This window comes from Bos taurus, chromosome 15 (genome assembly GCF_002263795.3).
Source record: "Bos taurus isolate L1 Dominette 01449 registration number 42190680 breed Hereford chromosome 15, ARS-UCD2.0, whole genome shotgun sequence".
NCBI lineage: Eukaryota > Metazoa > Chordata > Mammalia > Artiodactyla > Bovidae > Bos > Bos taurus.
In genome coordinates this window covers 8,830,699-8,849,335 of record NC_037342.1, presented here as the reverse complement: position 1 = coordinate 8,849,335, position 18,637 = coordinate 8,830,699, and the positions used below count along the sequence as shown (strand labels likewise).

The window sequence follows — 18,637 nt, the reverse complement described above, 5'->3', positions numbered from 1 at the left end:
TGACATTCATGGAGAACATGGCCTAGGAAATGAAATTGGGACCCTGGTGACTAAAGGTCATTTTATTCAACAGACGCAATGATAGTGCTCTTTCCCACCTCCACGGTCCAGGGAAAATTTTTTTTCCTTTCTACTACTACTACTACTGCTACTACTAAGTCACTTCAGTCGTGTCAGACTCTGCGTGGCCCCATAGACGGCAGCCCACCAGGCTCCCCCGTCCCTGGGTTTCTCCAGGCAAGAACACTGGAGTGAGTTGCCATTTCCTTCTCCAATGCATGAAAGTGAAAAGTGAAAGTGAAGTCGCTCAGTCATGTCCGACCCTCAGCGACCCCATGGACTGCAGCCTACCAGGCTCCTCCATCCATGGGATTTTCCAGGCAAGAGTACTGGAGTGGGGTGCCATTGCCTTCTCCTAGTAGATATAGTATGTAAATTCTACATCAGTTTTTCTAGTATACAAAATGTTGTGTGAATATCTGCCAGTAATTAAAACCCTTTCATCCAAGTAGGTAATATATGAAAGTTAATGTATATTAGTGTATCAAGATCATTTAAAAACTATATGTTGAGATATAAAGGTAACACTGAACTGTAACATTGCTAATGCAGTCTCATAGCCTGGAAAAGGCTTTCTTTTAATAATTTTCTTCATTTAACAGTTATTTCTTTGATAATATTCCCTTTCAACTACAAACATATTTTGTGGTTTGGTGCAGTGAAGGGGAAATTTATTTCTTTGACACATTTATTCTTTTAATAATTACACATTTGTAAAAGTTTTGCCAAGTATCTATATATTTTTCATTTTTCAGAGAGATTCAGTCTTTTAGCCTTTTATTTTTTTTGTAATATGTAATCATTTAAATAGGTTCTCACTCCATGCAGCTATTGCTAAGATTTCTTTGTAAGAACCTGCTATATCCCACAGGTGCTCTACTCACCACTCTGTAATGGGAAAAGAATCTTAAAAAGACTGAATATATGTTTATGTATAACAGATTCACTTTGCAATATACCTGAAACTGACAGAATATTGTAAATAAGCTATGTGTGCTTAGTCGCTCAGTCCTGTCCGACTCCTTGCGACCCCATAGACTGTAGTCCGCCAGGTTCCTCTGTCCATGGAATTCTCCAGGCAAGAATGCTGGAGTGGGTTGCCATGCCCTCCTCCAGAGGATCTTCCCAACCCAGGGTTCGAACCTAGGTCTCCACTCCCATAAAAATATTAAAGAAGAAAAGGAACTGCATTTACCCGTCAAAATAAACTATAATTGGCATTTTCCATGAAAAAAAGAAAAAGAAGAATAAATACTAGTTTTTAGCTGGGGGAAAAAATTCTTTAAACTGGAGCTTCCTGGGAGTTCTAGAAAAGCCTTAAGGCTAACGTCTACCTGTGGAGTTTCCAGGGGCTCTGCAAGCCCTGGATCACAGAAGATTCACATGATTAAAAAGGAAAAAAAATGTGTACCATGAAACTTATCATTAGTAGATGTCTTGACTGTAGTGTTAATTATGATTTGGACCTTATAAACCAGAGAACATTTACAAGAGAATAATTAGTTTGGAGATGCAGTATATGGCCATGAAAATATATGCCAAACTCTCCCACAGAGATTTGAAAGCAGGGTATCCATCACAAACATTTTGTTTTAATATTGAATAAGACCACCCTGACTTCAAACAAATTTTGATCTGTTTATTTGGAAATGTTACCCAACCAGGTAGAATTATGATGCATTCTTATTGTAGGGACACTTAAAGTGTGCATTTTCCTCACTCATGGCCCATTTTTAACCACAGTTCCAAAGACAGCACCTACCAATGTAAGTGGAAGAAGTGGAAGAAGGCACGAGTTGGTCATCGCCTGGGAGGTAAGAAAGCCCACTCAGATGTCAGGACGTGTTGATTCCTTAAATAGAAAGCTATACATAGGGTATGAGTACCTGGTACAGAGTAACTGTGTAATTTTTGTTTGAGATTACAAATGAGATTACAAAACACTTTTAGCATCAATTACTCACATGAATATTTCCAATGTGAACCTTTCATACAAAGTCTAAAGTCCCATCCTGTCATATGAGCTTTCTTAGAATAAAGTTTGAATAATTAAAACATGTCCTCTCAAATTAGTTTAGATGCTTGTTTGGCTTAGTTTAATGTTTGAGTACTTCACAGTTGACATTTTGTGGGCTAAAACCACTGAGGTTTTTCTGGAGTCGAGCCTGGGATATCTCATTTATCCCATACAATAATCCCACTAGTGGTGATAATTTTCCCTGTTTTCCAAATGATGAAACTGATACACAGTTTGAGTAATTTCCTGAGAAACAGTAGAATTGGGATTTTTATAACAAAATCCTTGTTCTTTTGTATCCATCATCATCTGACCTCCAAAATTCCTTCTGTCAAAGGAAAGGAGTGGGGGTGAAAGCCTGTGAGAGGTACATTTATTTTACATAAAGCCACTTTCCTCCTCTGAGGTTAACTTACTCTATTATCAAATATAGCTTTGTAGATCACAGATCAATGCCTTAGAAAGTGGAGATGGAAGTGCCTATTGGAGAAAACTGAACTAATCCCTGACCATCTCAAAGAACAATGAAAGAATGTACAAAAATATACAGAAAAACTTCTTTCCCCTTAGTAAATCTTCCATGAGCACATCCTCTGACCTGTTCCTCTGTTCATTCTCTTCTTCTTCAATTAAATTTTATGTCTTGCTTTTGATTTCTGCAGAGGTATTAACTTCCCAATTCCTGACCTTCACTGAGATCATATCTCTCTAAATGGAATTGCCTTCCCTGTCAGTTTTGTGTCTTACTCAGCTTGGGCTACTGTAACAAAAATGCCGTAGATTGGGTGGCTTGTAAACAACAGAAATTTATTTCTCACAGTTTTGGATGCTGGAAGTCCAGTTCTAGAAGGCACAGGTGGGTTCAGATCTAGTGAGGGCCTACTTCCTGGTGCTTATAGCACCATCTTCTCACTCTGTCCTCATCTGGCAGAGGGTCAGAAGAGCTCTCTAGAGTCTCTATTATTAGGGCACTAATCTGACTCATGAGTATTCCATCCTCATAACTAAATCACCTACCCCAAATCCATCTCCTAATACAATCACATGGGGGGTTAGGAATTATCACATAAGCTGGTGGGGTGGGGATAGGGGAGAGGATATAAACATTTAGTATATAATACTTTGAAATGATAGATTTTGTCTCTTTTCCTCCATTCAACACATAGTTTTTCCTCAAATCAAAATTTGTTTATAAAGTAACAAATATTTGTGTGTGTTAAGTCGCTTGAGTCGTGTCCAACTCTTGGCAAGCCTATGGACTGTAGGCTCCTCTGTCCATGGGATTCTCCAGGCAAGAATACTAGAGTGGGTAACCATGCCCTCCTCTGGGAGATCTTCCTGACTTAGGGATCAAACTTTCAGCTCTTGAGACTCCTGCACTGCCGGCAGATTCTTTACTGCTGAGCCACTGTCTATTGGATATCTATTTGTCAAACATTGTCCTAGGCAATGGGTGGTAACTGCTCCATTGACTAACTAGTTAATCACAATTGCACAACGCAATTCATGCCTATTTAACAAATTTAAATGTGGGAATTCTCTTGCAGTCCAGTGGCTAGGGCTCCAGTCTTCCACTAAAGAGACATGGATTGGGGAACTATGATCTGGTATATGAGGCCATGTGACCAAAAAAATAAAAATTAAAGAATTTAAATATAAATCATATAGTATAAGCTTCTTGAGCATATATTGTATTCTAATTATTCTAATATTTCATATGTTAGTAAAGCACAAAAGCAATTAAGAAAAATACTAAAAAAAGAAAAACGAAAGGTCTTACATTAATTTCTCTTAAATTTTCTGACCAAAGACCTCTGCAGAGCATTACCAGTGACAAGATTTTCCCAACCACCAGACCATATGACAATTTTCACCAACATGTTAAATTATAGCGTGGACTTCAAGGACCTTTGCTTCATGTACATGACTAATTGGAATAAAGTTGTCTCACTTCAGGAGTTTTCAATACTCTTGATAATTTTCTTAAATATCAACTGATAGCATTTAATTTTTTAACTTTTACCTTTAAAGCCTTTTAAATTTGCAACAACTGCCAAGTGATTATGCTACATTGGCTTTCAATGTACTAAAAAGTTTGGAGAATCTCTTTTATTCTAGTTATGTATAATTTTAAAAAGTTAAAGACTGGAATAAATAGTTTTTTTGACCAGTTATTTTGCTGATAATTAATTGTATTTTTCTTCTCTAGCCAGTATCTGAAGAGTTTCAGAATGGGGAAGGCTTTGGCTATATTGTGGCTTTCAGGCCCAATGGAACACGTGGCTGGAAGGAAAAAATGGTGACATCCTCTGATGCTTCAAAATTCATCTATCGAGATGAAAGCGTCCCTCCTCTTACCCCCTTTGAAGTGAAGGTTGGCGTTTATAACAATAAAGGGGATGGACCTTTCAGTCAAATTGTTGTCATATGTTCAGCTGAAGGAGGTCAGTTTTATCATCCTTATTTTCATTTAACATTTTAATATTTATTTTGGTAACTGAATGTGACATTATTGTATTATTAGAAAATACAGATATGCCAGAAGAGAAAATAAAAAACCCATAAAACAAAACTTACCCATAAATTCAGTAAACTTTTTAGATGTATTTTTCCAAAATTTTTCCAAATAAGTTTTATTGAAAAAAATTGATAATTCCATATATTAATACTTTTCTTTATGTTCTTCATGCCCCACTGATATATGGCAAATATCTTTCCATGATAATAACAATATTAGTCATACCTGTTATGTAGTCTATTCTGTGAATGTGTGGACATTTAACTATTCTTCTTTGGCTTGAAATTTAGATCATTTTCCATATTAATCCACAAAAATTTAAATTTATATCAAATGAATTTAAATAAATACTCCAATAAATATTTGTTACTAACATCCACACAAAATATTGTACTGATAAGTATCAGACAGGATTTTTGGTTGCAAGCTTTTCACACATGGTATCATTAAATCCTCACAACAATCTTGACTAATAGGCAGTATAATCCCCATTAAGGGAAATTGAAGCTCAGGAAAATTAAGAAACTTGCTGAAAAAGTTACATAGTTTGTAATTGAGAATTAAACCCATTGCTGCCAATCATTAAATCCTTGATTTCTCTATAGCAAGATGCTATCATATGCATAACTTTGTTCAATCTCAATATAAAACTAATAGGTAGTGAAACTGATAAACATCTTTTACTATTGTGATTATGTAACTATTATTCACTTAATACCAGTGTATCATGATTAGTCAACAGAAAATAATAAAATTCTGTATCATTAAAACTACCATTTAATAGGGAAAAAAAACTGCCAGGTAGGCAGGACCTGGGCAGTATACCCATTTCATAGACTGTAAGACATTGTGTTTACTTGCAGGGCCAACTGAAATTCTGCCCTTAAATTGAAGAAAGACTATGATGTTACTCATGGTTATAGTCAATAGATGGTAGTGCTAGAATGCCAACTCAGCTTTCTACACCAAAATCTCTGGTTCTTTCAAGGTTTAGTGCAAAAGTGCATTTTCTGAGAGGAAGCTTGACAGAACTAACTCCCCAAAGTTAGCTATTCCACATAGTCTTTCTTCAATTCAAGCTCAGAATTTCAGTTGGTCCTGAAAGTAAATACAATACCTTACAGTCCCTAAACTTGACAGCCCGCTGAGCTAATGCTCCACCAGAGACAGCACAGATTTGTCCTTCCAAATAATTACTGCTTTTATAAACTGACCCTTTTATTTCCTTTGTGCCCACATGTGTGACTCGAATAGCTTAAGAGGATTATCAATCTTTTTGGTACTGGGCATTCATGGGGGTAAATAAATAACTTCTTTTGAATATTGAAACACCAAGGTAGTGTTTGATTTATGAAAGATGTAGTTTTTCATTACCAGCTCCTTTGTATTTTGTGACATAGAGGAAAATTTTGAAGCAGAAGTAGAAAATTCACCCTCGTATAAGAATGACCAAGGAAGTGAAGAGTCAAGTAATACCAAACAACCATAAGTGTCCTGATGAGATATCCACGCACTTGTTGTTTAGTCACTAAGTTGTGTCCAACTCTTTGTGACCCCGTGGACTGTAGCCCACCAGGCTCCTCTGACCATGAGATTTTCCAGACAAGAATACTGGAGTGGGTTGTCATTTCCTTTTCCAGGGCATCTTCCTGACCCGGGAATCGAACCTGCTTCTCTTACACTGGCTGATGGATCCTTTATCTTTGAGCCACTTGGGAAGCCCATTCATGCACTTAGCCTCTCAAATTTGTGATGTGTTTTCAGATAGTATATACAGTCTCCATATTACTTATATTAACTCTTACAATCAAATGTGAGGTAGGAATCTCAAGTTGCAATTTACTTGTAGGAAACTGAGGCTCAGAGGCTAAGTAACATGCTAAATTCAACCCAGTAAAGGACAATAGTTGTAACTTTTGTAACTCTAGTAACTCAGTAAGTTACTTAAGTAAGCTACTTAAGTGTAGTAATAGGACTGGGGTTTGAACCCAGGTATGTATGACTCCAAAACTAATGCTTTTAGTCACTACCCTGTATCATCTCATCAGGAATGTTTTTAATAATAATATTTTGCTACTGCTTTATGTTATTGTGTGTATTATTTTGTATCATTTGTTATGCACATGGCCCAAAAGGTCACCGTGAGATGAATTGTAGAGCTTTATGAACATGATATGCATGGTAACACCAGTGCTGGCTTTAAAAAATCCAAATTTATACATTCCTTGTCAACATTTGCTTTGAAATTAAATTATAGTAGCCACCATGGGTTGTTTACCCTGTTTCCTTAAACTTGAAATGGTTTGCCTTTAGAGATTCCTCTTTCTAGCTAGATAGAAAATATGCACATTTTCAAAGACACTGAAGCTGTGGCTGTAACATATTTCATAGTAACACTTCATTTATTTTGGTTGACTGAAATGTGAAAGATATAAGGAAAATTAAATCAGGATAGAGTCTGCCTTTGTTCTGACAACAAAATTAAAACATATATTTAGTGTTTGCTCACTAATTAAATTTACTAACTTGGAACTTCATGTGTAAATATTAATAGAGCTTTAACACCATTGCATTGTGTCAACCAGGAAAAGCAGGATAATGGAAGGAAGAGAGTGTTTGCCTGGAGTGGGCAGAGCTTCAGATGGAAGCTCACACTAACTTGAAAGCCTTTGGCAGTTTTTTTCACCTCTCTGAACCTTGCCTTCCTCCACTTTAAAAGTAGAAATCTATATTATCGCTGGGAGCCATTACAAATCTAAGGTTGAAATTCTGTTATTCTATTTTCCGAAAAATTATTTTACATTTTAGTTATCCCAGAATAGGCAGTCATAATAGATCCATTTTTGTTCTAGAATAAAATCAGGGAAGGGACTTCCCTGGTGATCCAGTGGCTAAGGCTCCAAGTTCCCAATGCAGGGGTCCAGGGTTCAATCCCTTGTCAGGCAGCTAGATCCCACGTGTTGCAACCAAGACCCAGCGAAGTCTAATGGGTGATTTGGGGCTTCCCAGCCGGCACAGTGGTAAAGTATCTGCCTGCCAGAGCAGGAAAAGCAAGAGACATGGGTTTGATCCGTGGTCTGTAAGATCCCCTGAAGTAGGAAATGGCAGCCCACTCCATTTTTCTGGCCTGGAGAATCCCAGGGACAGAGGATCCTGGCTGGCTATAGTCCATATGGTAACAAAGAGTCAGATACGATTGAGCACACACACACAAACAGAGAAATCAACATCCTTTTTAGTCACTTGGCAAACTATTGGAAAAGGAGTGTGCATTTTCAAGATTGGACAATTTTTAAAAGAGTCAAGGGCTGTAATAAACTAGTAAAAGTAGAATATAGTACTCATGCCAGAGCAGATTCCTCTTGTCCATGCCTGTGGACGTTCACAGAGATTCACAGTGAGCCCTTGTCATCATACTCTTGTCCAAAGCCCAAATATCTGATTGAGACTGCATTTCTCCATAAGACAAATTCTGTTTCTTTGTTCTTCCATTAACCTAGTCCACCTGTTTATCACCTCACAAGCCCTCTTTATTCTTAAATAAAGTGAAGAACAAGAGCAGGGGGACTAGTTTTCTATCCCCTTTTATGGGCGTAGTTTCTTCCCTTTGTTCATGATGCAGCTACTCAGCTAGGGTACCAGGAAGAAGGTATTACCTTTTCAGAGCTGACACCAGGCCTTATCAAGTGCAGCCACCAGATTTCATGTTGATGGAGGGAAGCATGGAACTCAAGGATTTCAAGGCACACCTGACAGTATTAGCTCTCAACCCAGTTCCCCTGGCACATCGACAGAGGATGGCATTCACAGCCAGAACACACTTCCATAAGTGCTTGTGTGCATTTGCCATGTGCTTCATCTTTTTCCTTTCCTCTCAAGAAACCTATAGGAATGTGAGTGAGGCATACATTCCTGAAGACAAAACACTGTATGTGATCTGTTATAGAAGGAATCATCCTTTATACACATAGATACTTAGTAAATCACTTAGGAAATGACTCTCACCACTCGAAGATTGACTATTGCCCTAAAGTACTGTCAGAAATTACTGGGCTTCCCTGGTGGCTCAGAAGGTAAACAGTCCACCTGCAATGCAGGAGATCTGGGTTTGACCCCTGGGTAGGGGGGATCCCCTGGAGAAGGGAATGGCAACCCACTCCAGTGTTCTTGCCTGGAGAATTCCATGGACAGAGGAGTCTGGTGGGCTAAAGTCAACGGAGTCACAAAGAGTTGGATGCGACTGAGCAACTAACACTTTCACTGTCAGAAAACCTCCAGATGTTTGTTGTTTTTTTTCCTGTTAACACCCTTGAGACGCTGAACTCTTTCAAGGTTTACACAATGGAAGTAACCCTGAATGACTCTTTCAGTGACAGGCAGAACCCGATATAAAGCCAGAGGAAAGAGGTTTGCCTGCTAGGACTTCCACGCGTTGTGGACATGTATCAATTATCTATATCCTTTGAACCAAGCAAAAGTTATGTGCATTCCAACCCTGATTTGACTTCAGGTCTCAGGGTATGGTATAATCCAGGGATCCCCCACCTCCGGGGTCTAATACCTGATGATTTGAGATGGAGCTGATGTAATAGTAATAAAATAAATAAAGTGCACAATAGACATAAGGCACTTGAATCATCCTGAAACCATCCCCGACCCTGTCTTTGAAAAAACTGTCTTCCATAAAATGGGTCCCTGCTGCCAAAAATGTACGGTGCCACTCCATGCAATACTCTTATATTGGAAACAATCCTATTTTTCTTAAAGAATAGCAAAGTTCCAAAATAACTGATTTGAAAGTGCATAGTACAAATGATAAAAAGCAATTTTTTTCCAACATGAGAAATCAAATCAGCCTTAATTTCTGCATTTCTAGAAATGCATTTTAATTAAAGTTATATCTGTTTTTCACTTATTTCTTGTTACTATAGCTTTGGAAAGAAACTGAGAATTCAATACATCTGATAGAAAATTAGAGGGAACTTTAATATAGATTAATTGTAAGTTGTAAAGTTTATTTATACATAATGTGTGTTAGCCTTTTCTAGTTTTTTTGGGGGGGTGTCTTTTTCCTTATATGGAAAAAATGTGTGGCTTTTACTTTTTATTAAAGTCAGCAGCTTCTTCTAGCTTGCAGAAAATGATATGCAATTATCCTCTTGCAAATTGAGCTACCACAGCTCAAATTAAAACCTGACTTTCATGGGGTGTTATTCTGCAGATCAGTCCTGAGCTGAAACTGAGCTCAGTGGGATTTATGTGAACTTGAAAATTAATAAATTGGCATATTAGTTGTAAAATACAAGGAATAATTTCCTGACTTTGCCAGATGATCCATTTGGATTAGTGCCTATAAAAGTTCAACTACAGCTGTCTTCACTCAATTTATAATGAGGCCATAGCCCTTCTCCCAAGGAGTTTATTAAACTGTCCTTTGATTAATGGTGTTGCCCACCCCTCCTGGGAAGTCAAATATATAATCAATATTACAAGCCCATCCCCCCATATTACTTGGAGAACTCAAGCTGCTAGGCCACTTAACACAAATGTATCATCTAAATTCATGAACATGATAATGCTGTACAATATTTTTAATATAATTCAGTTTAGTTCAGTTCATTCTCTCAGTCGTGTCCAACTTTTTGCTACCCCATAGACTGCAGCACACCAGGCTTTCCTGTCTATCACCAACTCCTGGAGCTTACTCAAACTCATGTCCATCAAGTCAGTGATTCATCTTTCCCAGCATCAGGGTCTTCTCCAATGAGTCAGCTCTTCACATAAGGTAGCCAAAATATTGGAGCTTCAGCTTCAGCATCAGTCCTTCTAATGAATATTCAGGACTGATTTCCTTTAGGATGGGGTGGTTGGATCTCCTTGCAGTCCAAGGGACTCTCAAGAGTCTTCTCCAACACCACATTTCAAAAGCATCAATTCTTTGGCACTCAGCTTTCTTTATAGTCAGTCCAACTCTCACACTCATACATGACCACTGGAAAAACCATAGCTTTGACTAGATGGATCTTTAGTCAGCCTGTCCACTTTATATCCCAAGACTGGAGTGAAGGAGCCAGCCATGGTCTAATTAGTATCATCATAAGTGAAAAAAAATCTTTAAAAATCTTTGAATTTTTAGACATAATGCCAGTATAATCTCAGAAATAAGTCCCTGAAGTTTCATCAAATTTTCCAAGTATAACAGACAGAAGTAAGATCTGGCAACAAACATCCTGGCATTTACAGATCAGGAGAGTTTCAGAGATGCCTGAATATAAAATCTATGAGGACCAGTGTAGCTGTGATGCAAAACTATTTTTTTAAAAAATTCCAGGAAATAGGAATAAAAGGAGTTGAAAGTAAGTCTGTAGCAGGCTTAAATAGGAGATGATGGGGGTTCAGGTGGGATTCCCAGATGATTCAGTGGTAAAGAATCTGCCTGCCAATTCAGGAGACATGGGAGACCTTGGTTTGATCCCTGGGTCGGGATCTTGGCGTGGCTGCCCATCCAATATTCTGGCCTGGAGACTCTCATAGACAGGGGGCCCGGGTAGGCTATAGTCCACGGGGTTGCGAACAGTCCAACACGCCTGAAGCAACAGAGCACAAGCACAGGGGCTCAGGTTCTGGTAAGACCGAGAGAGGCCACGTGGGGATTCCAATATCAGTATTCTTGAGATGAGTTAAGTGTGGAGGGCAAAGAGAAGAAAATACGTGAGGAAAAAGCACCCAGAGTGTAGGCAGAGATGTGTGCACAGAAGCGAAACATTGTGATGGCCAGAGCCTGGCTGACTGCCTTGCTCAATTCCTCGCTCTACCTTCCAGCAGCTGTGCAACTTTGGGCAAGTTGCTCAACCTCCTGCTCCTGGATTTCCTCATCTGAAAAGTGGTGGTCCTGATAATAAGTGTGTTGGGAGGATTAATTGATACATATAAAGAATTTTAAATAAGGCTTGGCATATATCAAACCTTCAATCAGTGGCAGTTATTATTATTATCTTTGGTTATTCCCCCCTCCTCATCTATTTTGTTTGTTATTTTTTGTTTGTTTTAGTCTTATTCCATCCATTCATCTGTCAGTTACTTGGAAACAGCTGTGCAGCAAGAGAGTGAATTATATATTCTCCCTGTAAAAATCTCTTCTGCCCCCCAAAATTACCCTAAGAGATAGAGAATGAGCCAGCTGCCTCCCTGGTGCAATGGAAAAACAGCAAAAGAAAGAGCACTTGAGATCTGAGTTCCACTTGGAACTCTTTCAGATCTAGAAGCAGAGTTTAGATAAATCAGCCAGGTTCCATGCCACTTTTTTCGTTTGCAAAATGAGAGCATGAGCTTAAAACATAGATTCATAACTCAAAACCTAAAGAGATCATGTAAGAAATATAAACAAGTGAAGTAGTCCCAGAAGTTAGACCATAGTGAGTGGTGGAGAATCTGGCAAACTAAAAAGAATATGCCCTAACTCATGGGACCAGTTGATAGCTCTCATCTACCAATACCCAAGGAGTCAAACTTGGTATCACCCACTTTTCCCAAAATAAGCCACAAATTCTTATTTTCAATGAACTGTTGGAATTAATCAATTTAATACATTACTTGGGCAAGCAAAATATGGCTGAAGACCCTTTGGTCATCCATATGTGAGCATAGATCCAAAGAACTTTCTAAAATTCTTCCTGGTTGTGATTTTCCATCATTCAAATATGATGGGATGCCCAAATAGGACATCTAGTTTCAATCCAAAGCAAACATCCTATGATCTAGTCAGCTACTTTTTAAGTTTTTAGTTTAATTGGAGAATAATTGTTTTATAGTGTTGTGCTGATTTCTGCCATATAGCATGCATAAGCTACACATATACACGCATCCCCTGCTTTTAAGCCTCCCTCCCACCCCCTCGTCTTACCCCTATAGATTGTCACAGAGTACCAATCTGAGCCCCCTGTGTTATATAGCAACTTCCCAACTAACTATCTGATAGATGGTAATACGTATCTTTTTCAGTCCCACCTTCTCCTGTCCCTGCTGTGTTCACAAGTTCATTCTCTACATCTGTGTCTCTATTCCTGCCCTGCAAATAGGTTAGTCAGTACCATTTTTCTAGATTCCACATATATGTGGTAATATATGATATTTGTTTTTCTCTTTCTGACATACTTCACTCTGTACAACAGGCTCTAGCTTCATCCACCTCAACTGAACTGACTCAAATTCATTCTTTTTTATGGCTTAGTAATATTCCATTGTATATATGTACCACAACTTCTTTATCCATTCACCTTGTCTGCAGACAAACTTTTTGATACATATGAAAATGTTCACTAACTAATAAATGGTGCAAATTGAAACTTTTGGAAGTAAATTGAATGAGGTCACGTTTTTACATGCTTAAATTTTCAATGCAGGTCAGCATGGTTATGTTGGATACTAGCCAGAATACTGGAGTGGGTAGCCTTTCCCTCCTCCAGGGAATCGAACCCAGGTCTCCCACATTGCAGGGGGATTCTTTACCAGTTGAGCCACAAGGGAAGCCCAACAATACTGGAATGGTTGGCCTATCCCTTCTCCAGTGGATCTTCCAAACCCAGGAATCAAACCAGGGTCTCCTGCATTACAAGAGCTATCAGGGAAGCCCCAATGTTTGATATTATTTATATCTAGAAAGTGAAACAAAAATTTACTGTTCAATTCTTGTTTCATTGACCCTCATTTAATTAGATGTGACCATTGATCCAAGTGACTTTCTAATATTTCACAATATTTAGCCTCTTTGAGTGCAACTGTGGAATGCCTTTTAATGTCTGACATTGATTTAAAAACCTTAGAGCTTTTAAACAGAAGCTAGGGTGCTAGTTTGGGAAATAATTTTCTGACTATTTTTCTTTATTTCTTACTTTTTTAAAACTTCCATCATTCTATTTTAAAAAGTACTTAAACTTGTATAGTACTACAGAAAGGTGAGAGAGAAATGTCTTTCTCTGCTGCTGCTGCTAAGTCGCTTCAGTCGTGTCCGACTCTGTGCGACCCCATAGACGGCAGCCCACCAGGCTCCCCTGTCCCTGGGATTCTCCAGGCAAGAACACTGGAGTGGGTTGCCATTTCCTTCTCCTTCTTTCTCTAGAGATAGAGATAGAAATCCAATCACATATTTTGTGCTTCTGAAATTATTTATCCCCCCTGCAATCTTCTTTGGCAAAGATATAATTACCTCAATTAAAAAAAAAAAAAAGTTGAAAAAGGCATTTGGCACACAAATCTCTGCAGTGCATTCACTGAAATGATAAGCAAAACTCCTTCTAAATAACAAATGATATTTAAAGAGTGGATTTCTTTGAAATAAATCATATCCCAAATCCAGGAGATCAGGTTATACACACTTAAGAACACGAGCATTTCCTTTCATTTACTTGCAAAATCAAGAATTTTAGCTCCTATTAAATACCAATGAAAAAAATTGTTGCAAGTTTGCTGATAAGAATTCTAGAATATAATAAAATTAGAAGCTTTTCCCATAGTTTTTTTTTTGTTGTTGTTGTTGTTGTTAATGGTAGATGCACAAGTAACAGGCAGTTGGAAAGTGGGATGTGGGAAACCACTGAGCAAAATAAAATAAAAGATATTTAAAGGACAGAATGAGAAATTGCAAATTATACCATGGCAGAAACTAATGTCAACTTCTGTGTAAAGATTAATGTGAATTTATCAAAGTACTTTGAGTTAATGCAAATATAATATGTAATTTTAATGAAAGCTTTACCAAAAAAAAAACCATTGCTTAGTACAAACTTTGAAAAAGTCTTTTGTGGACTTCTTTTATAGTAACAAGGGCAGATTTCTTTACTTTTATTTTTTCAATTAATAATATATGAAGACTCTCCAGTTAGGCATGTGGCCACCTTCCATCAGAAAGTGAAATATTCTCAGCAAATGGCTATAATTCCCTTTATATGTCTAAAACATAAAAATATTATTTAGAACTCTGCCTTTGCCATCTGGTTGATTGAATCTAAATAGATTCATCTGAAGTCTTAGCAATGATAAGCTTCATCTGAAATTTTGGCAGTGATATGGGGTTAGAATCAAAGTCTCTACAATTTTCATGGGGTAGGAGTTTTTTGACATCGACTGTGTACAGATTGGTTGAATTAACGTATGGCCTTTATTCTGTCATTTCATTTAACGTGTGTTTGTGACACAGTATTTATGATTCAGCAATGTCAAAGCTGAAAATATTTTGTTCCTCACATACAGTACAACCTCAAATAAAGTGCACCTCTTGATGGATGCCAGTCAGACACGATGTATTTGAAAAAAAAAAAAAAGCAAAAACTAAAACAGTGCAAAAGGCCACTGAGCACAGACACGAATGAAAAGGTGGTTTTGAGCAACAGCACCGAGACCTCCAGGGACTTTCCTTTTCAGCCCATACCAGTCTTAAAAGTCAACGCATGCCTTTTAAATATCATGATTCATAACACATTCTTTACACAATCATGGAAATGTGGCTGTGTGGTCAGAACAACAACAAAAGAAATCAAATGAAACTTAGATCCTGTTTATACCTTCACAAGGTAAAAGGTAAAATAGGCGATATTTTCTGAATAGATGTTTTAAGTGCCAAGAACTATGCTAAATAGTTTATATGTATTATTCCAGTTAAAACTAACCTTACAAACCTACTAGCTAAGTATTCTCAATATGCCTGATGACAGATGATGGGACTAGAGCTCAGGAAGAAGTAAAGTAACTTGCCTGAAGGTAAATAATTTTCCAGAAGGCAAAAAACAACCTTAGCAAGCAAAAAAGCCAAGCCTGACTCCTAGTCCCTTCTTTTGATCATTATGCTAGTCTGGCAGACAATTTAAGTCAGATAATTTAACTTCTTCAGAAACATCCTAGTTAATCCAAGGATAAAGATCTTCTTCGCTTGTCTTGCTAGATTTATTTGTCATTGGTAAGGTACTGATGAGACTTGACCTCGGAGAAATCCAAAAGATCATCTTTTTATCCTGTTGTGTTTTTCATAATCACCAGAGCCCTTCATTTAAAAAATCAGGGAAAAGAAAGTAACACCTGTCATATTCAGGGGCAATGCTTTGGTAGGCGTAACTTGTTACCCCCGTGGTTTATTATTTCCATTTTCCTTCATACAGAACCCACTGCTGCTCCCACAGATGTCAAGGCTACAAGTGTATCTGTGTCAGAGATTCTTGTTGCATGGAAACATATTAAAGAGAGTCTAGGAAGACCACAGGGATTTGAGGTATGAACAGAATTCTTGAAAATAAGCCTTATTATTTCTGTTGCCATTGTTTTCTCCTGAAGAGATGGTTTGGTGACACTTTAACAAGATTACATTCCTTTGAAATTTTGCTCTATGGAAAATAAGAAATATACTATTTTACTGATATTACGCTGCTCATTAGCTGCCTTATTTTTCAGGATAGTAGTTTCCACAGCACCAGGCAAAGGTTTTTAAAAAATGAAAATAGATAGACCTTAACATGAAAACCAGGACCTACCAGCTGCTATTTACCAGTATCCAATTCCAGTTAAAAATATTCCTGTGTATTTCTGTCTCATAATTTAATGTATGAAACAAGGTTTCCTACTATACTGTTCATGGCACATCTTACCTCCTATGCTAACTTCTCCAATTTGCTTGAAACTTGGTAACCTGTACCTGTTTACTCAAATGGCTTTTTGCCCTTAAATTGTGTTGTTTTTAAACATAGTTATGCCAGCCTTATAACGGTGAACATTTTATAACAATTCATTGACTTCAGTAAAATTTTAGCCTCCACATGGACTCAAGGTCTGCGGGCAGTTTATGAACTGGAGTATGCCACAAAAACTAGATCCCACGCTTTCATCCTGCTCTTATTGTTCCCTTTGCCAGTGAGGCATAGGATTAGAGGGGTAACTTATAAAATACAAAGAAGTAACATCCAATCCAAGATCGTAACTGTCTTTAAACTTTTAATGTTTACTTTTCTTCTGTTTAAACTCCCACTTACAGATAATCATCTTGATTTTTGAACAATGATGTAATATAAGACTTGTATACCAACATAGTTTCCAGGCTAAAAATCACCTTTCTTTAATCCATTTGTGTTTTCAAATAATGCCTAAGAGTTATTTGATTAATATACGACTTGCTTTCGATAAAGATTACTGTGATTGGGAGTTTATACAATCTTCCTAAGAGTTACAGCAAAGGACATTTATAGAAAAACATTACTTATAAGTATCGTGGATTTATTTCTATAATTTTGCTTCAATTCATTGTTTGGCAATAATTCAATATGTATCATACCAGGATCACATGTTTGTTTTATTAAAATCTCTTTTTCTCACTATCTGTGCTGCAGGGACCATGTCTGTTTACCAGTGAATCTAAGGGCTGTGAATGCAATAAGTATTTGTTGAATGAGTGAATACGCTTCACGCTCAACCCCTTTTTGTCCCTCTGTAGGAGACATGGGAGTGGCATGCCCAGCTCCCCTTCACTGGGCCAGGGCGACATCCCCCAACTGCTGAGAACGTTGGCTGTATATTGAGAATTGTCCTCCACCGTTATTACCTGAAAAGATACCTTCCTCATAATCGGGCAACCCTAGGTCAATTACACTGATTGAAACTCCTCCCTTGATTCAAGGAGGAAACAACTTAATGGTGCGCATTATTATCCGGAGCCTTTGTCATGCACATCAGACCAAGGCTAGATTATCTGGGACCCCATTCTCGCTCAGTTCCCTCTCTTTCCCCATCCTCTTCTCCTCCCTTCCTTATAGATATTTACCTGCAAGCCTTCTCAATAAATCACAATGATCAAATCCCTCTCTCCAGGACTGCTTCTATGGAAGCCAATCTAAAACAACTACACAAGCATAGGTCCAAATGGAACATTGAATCAGAACATCTGGTGTACATACTTATAGAAAGTCAGAGTGTATTCTGTTGTACAGAACATGAGGATTCAGGCTTCTACATCTCAAAGTGGTGTTCCTCTCACACAGCCAGATCTTCAACTTTTTTCCCCTGTCTGTACGAATAGTGTGACATTCATATTCCCACCATGATTCACCTGTAATAACAGCTATTATCAGTGCTTCCCTGATGGCTCAGTTGGTTAAGAATCCGCAGGGGACCCTGGTTCGATTTCTGGGTTGGAAAGATATGCTGGAGGAGGGGTAGGCTACCCACTCAAATATTCTTGGGCTTCCCTTGTGGCTCAGCTGGCAAAGAATCTGCCTGCAATGTGGGAGACCTGGGTTTGATCCCTGGGTTGGGAAGATCCCCTGGAGAAGGGAAAGGCTACCCACTCCAGTATTCTGGCCTGAAGAATTCCATGGACTCCATGCATCCATGGGGTCGCAAAGAGTCAGACACAACTGAGTGATTTTCACTTTCAGCTTTTTCATATTCCCACCATGATTCACCTGTAATAACAGCTTCTCCAGAAATCACATAAGATCTAGATTTGTGCACAATCCTTCTCTTTCTAAATATAAATCACCATTCATTCAACAAATATTTATTGGAGGCATACCAAGTAACAGACACTCAGCTAGATGCTAGGGATAAAACAATGAGCAATTTGAAGTCCCCATTTTCATGATGCTTATGTTGTAGTAGGGAATGCCAACAATAAAGAAGCTAACAAATAAATATGTGGTATAATTTCAGTTGCTGATGTATACTCTGCAAAAAGAACTGCTCAAGAAGGTAGCATCGACTCTGTTGACTATAGAGGTTTAAAGAATCACAGTTCCCAGGTTGTGACATTTGACATGATCATATGAGAGATAGGGGGTGGGGGGCAGAGAGAATAGCGAACTCAAAGACTCTTACTTAAAAGCATCCTGACCTTGTTCAAAGAACAGAACAGGAGTAGTATTGGTGAGATAGCAGTAAACAACAGGGAGAGTGGTAGTGTGATGAAGAAAAATGGCCAGGACAAGAACAGGTTGGGTGGAATCAGTCTTGGGAACCACAGGGACTTTAGATTTTATCTTCAGTATAAGGAAAAACCATGAAAGGAT

General features: G+C 38.0%; 1 protein-coding gene across 1 annotated transcript in view; it reads left to right on the top strand.

Annotated features, from left to right (window-relative positions):
• CNTN5 (contactin 5) overlaps positions 1-18,637 on the top strand; it is a 1,670,765-nt gene that overhangs the window by 1,605,795 nt on the left and 46,333 nt on the right. Inside the window, exons 19-21 of the mRNA NM_001102211.2 lie at positions 1,804-1,874; positions 4,287-4,521; positions 15,746-15,855. Of these exons, the coding sequence (NP_001095681.2) occupies positions 1,804-1,874; positions 4,287-4,521; positions 15,746-15,855 (416 nt within the window). The remainder of the gene's footprint in view (positions 1-1,803; positions 1,875-4,286; positions 4,522-15,745; positions 15,856-18,637) is intronic.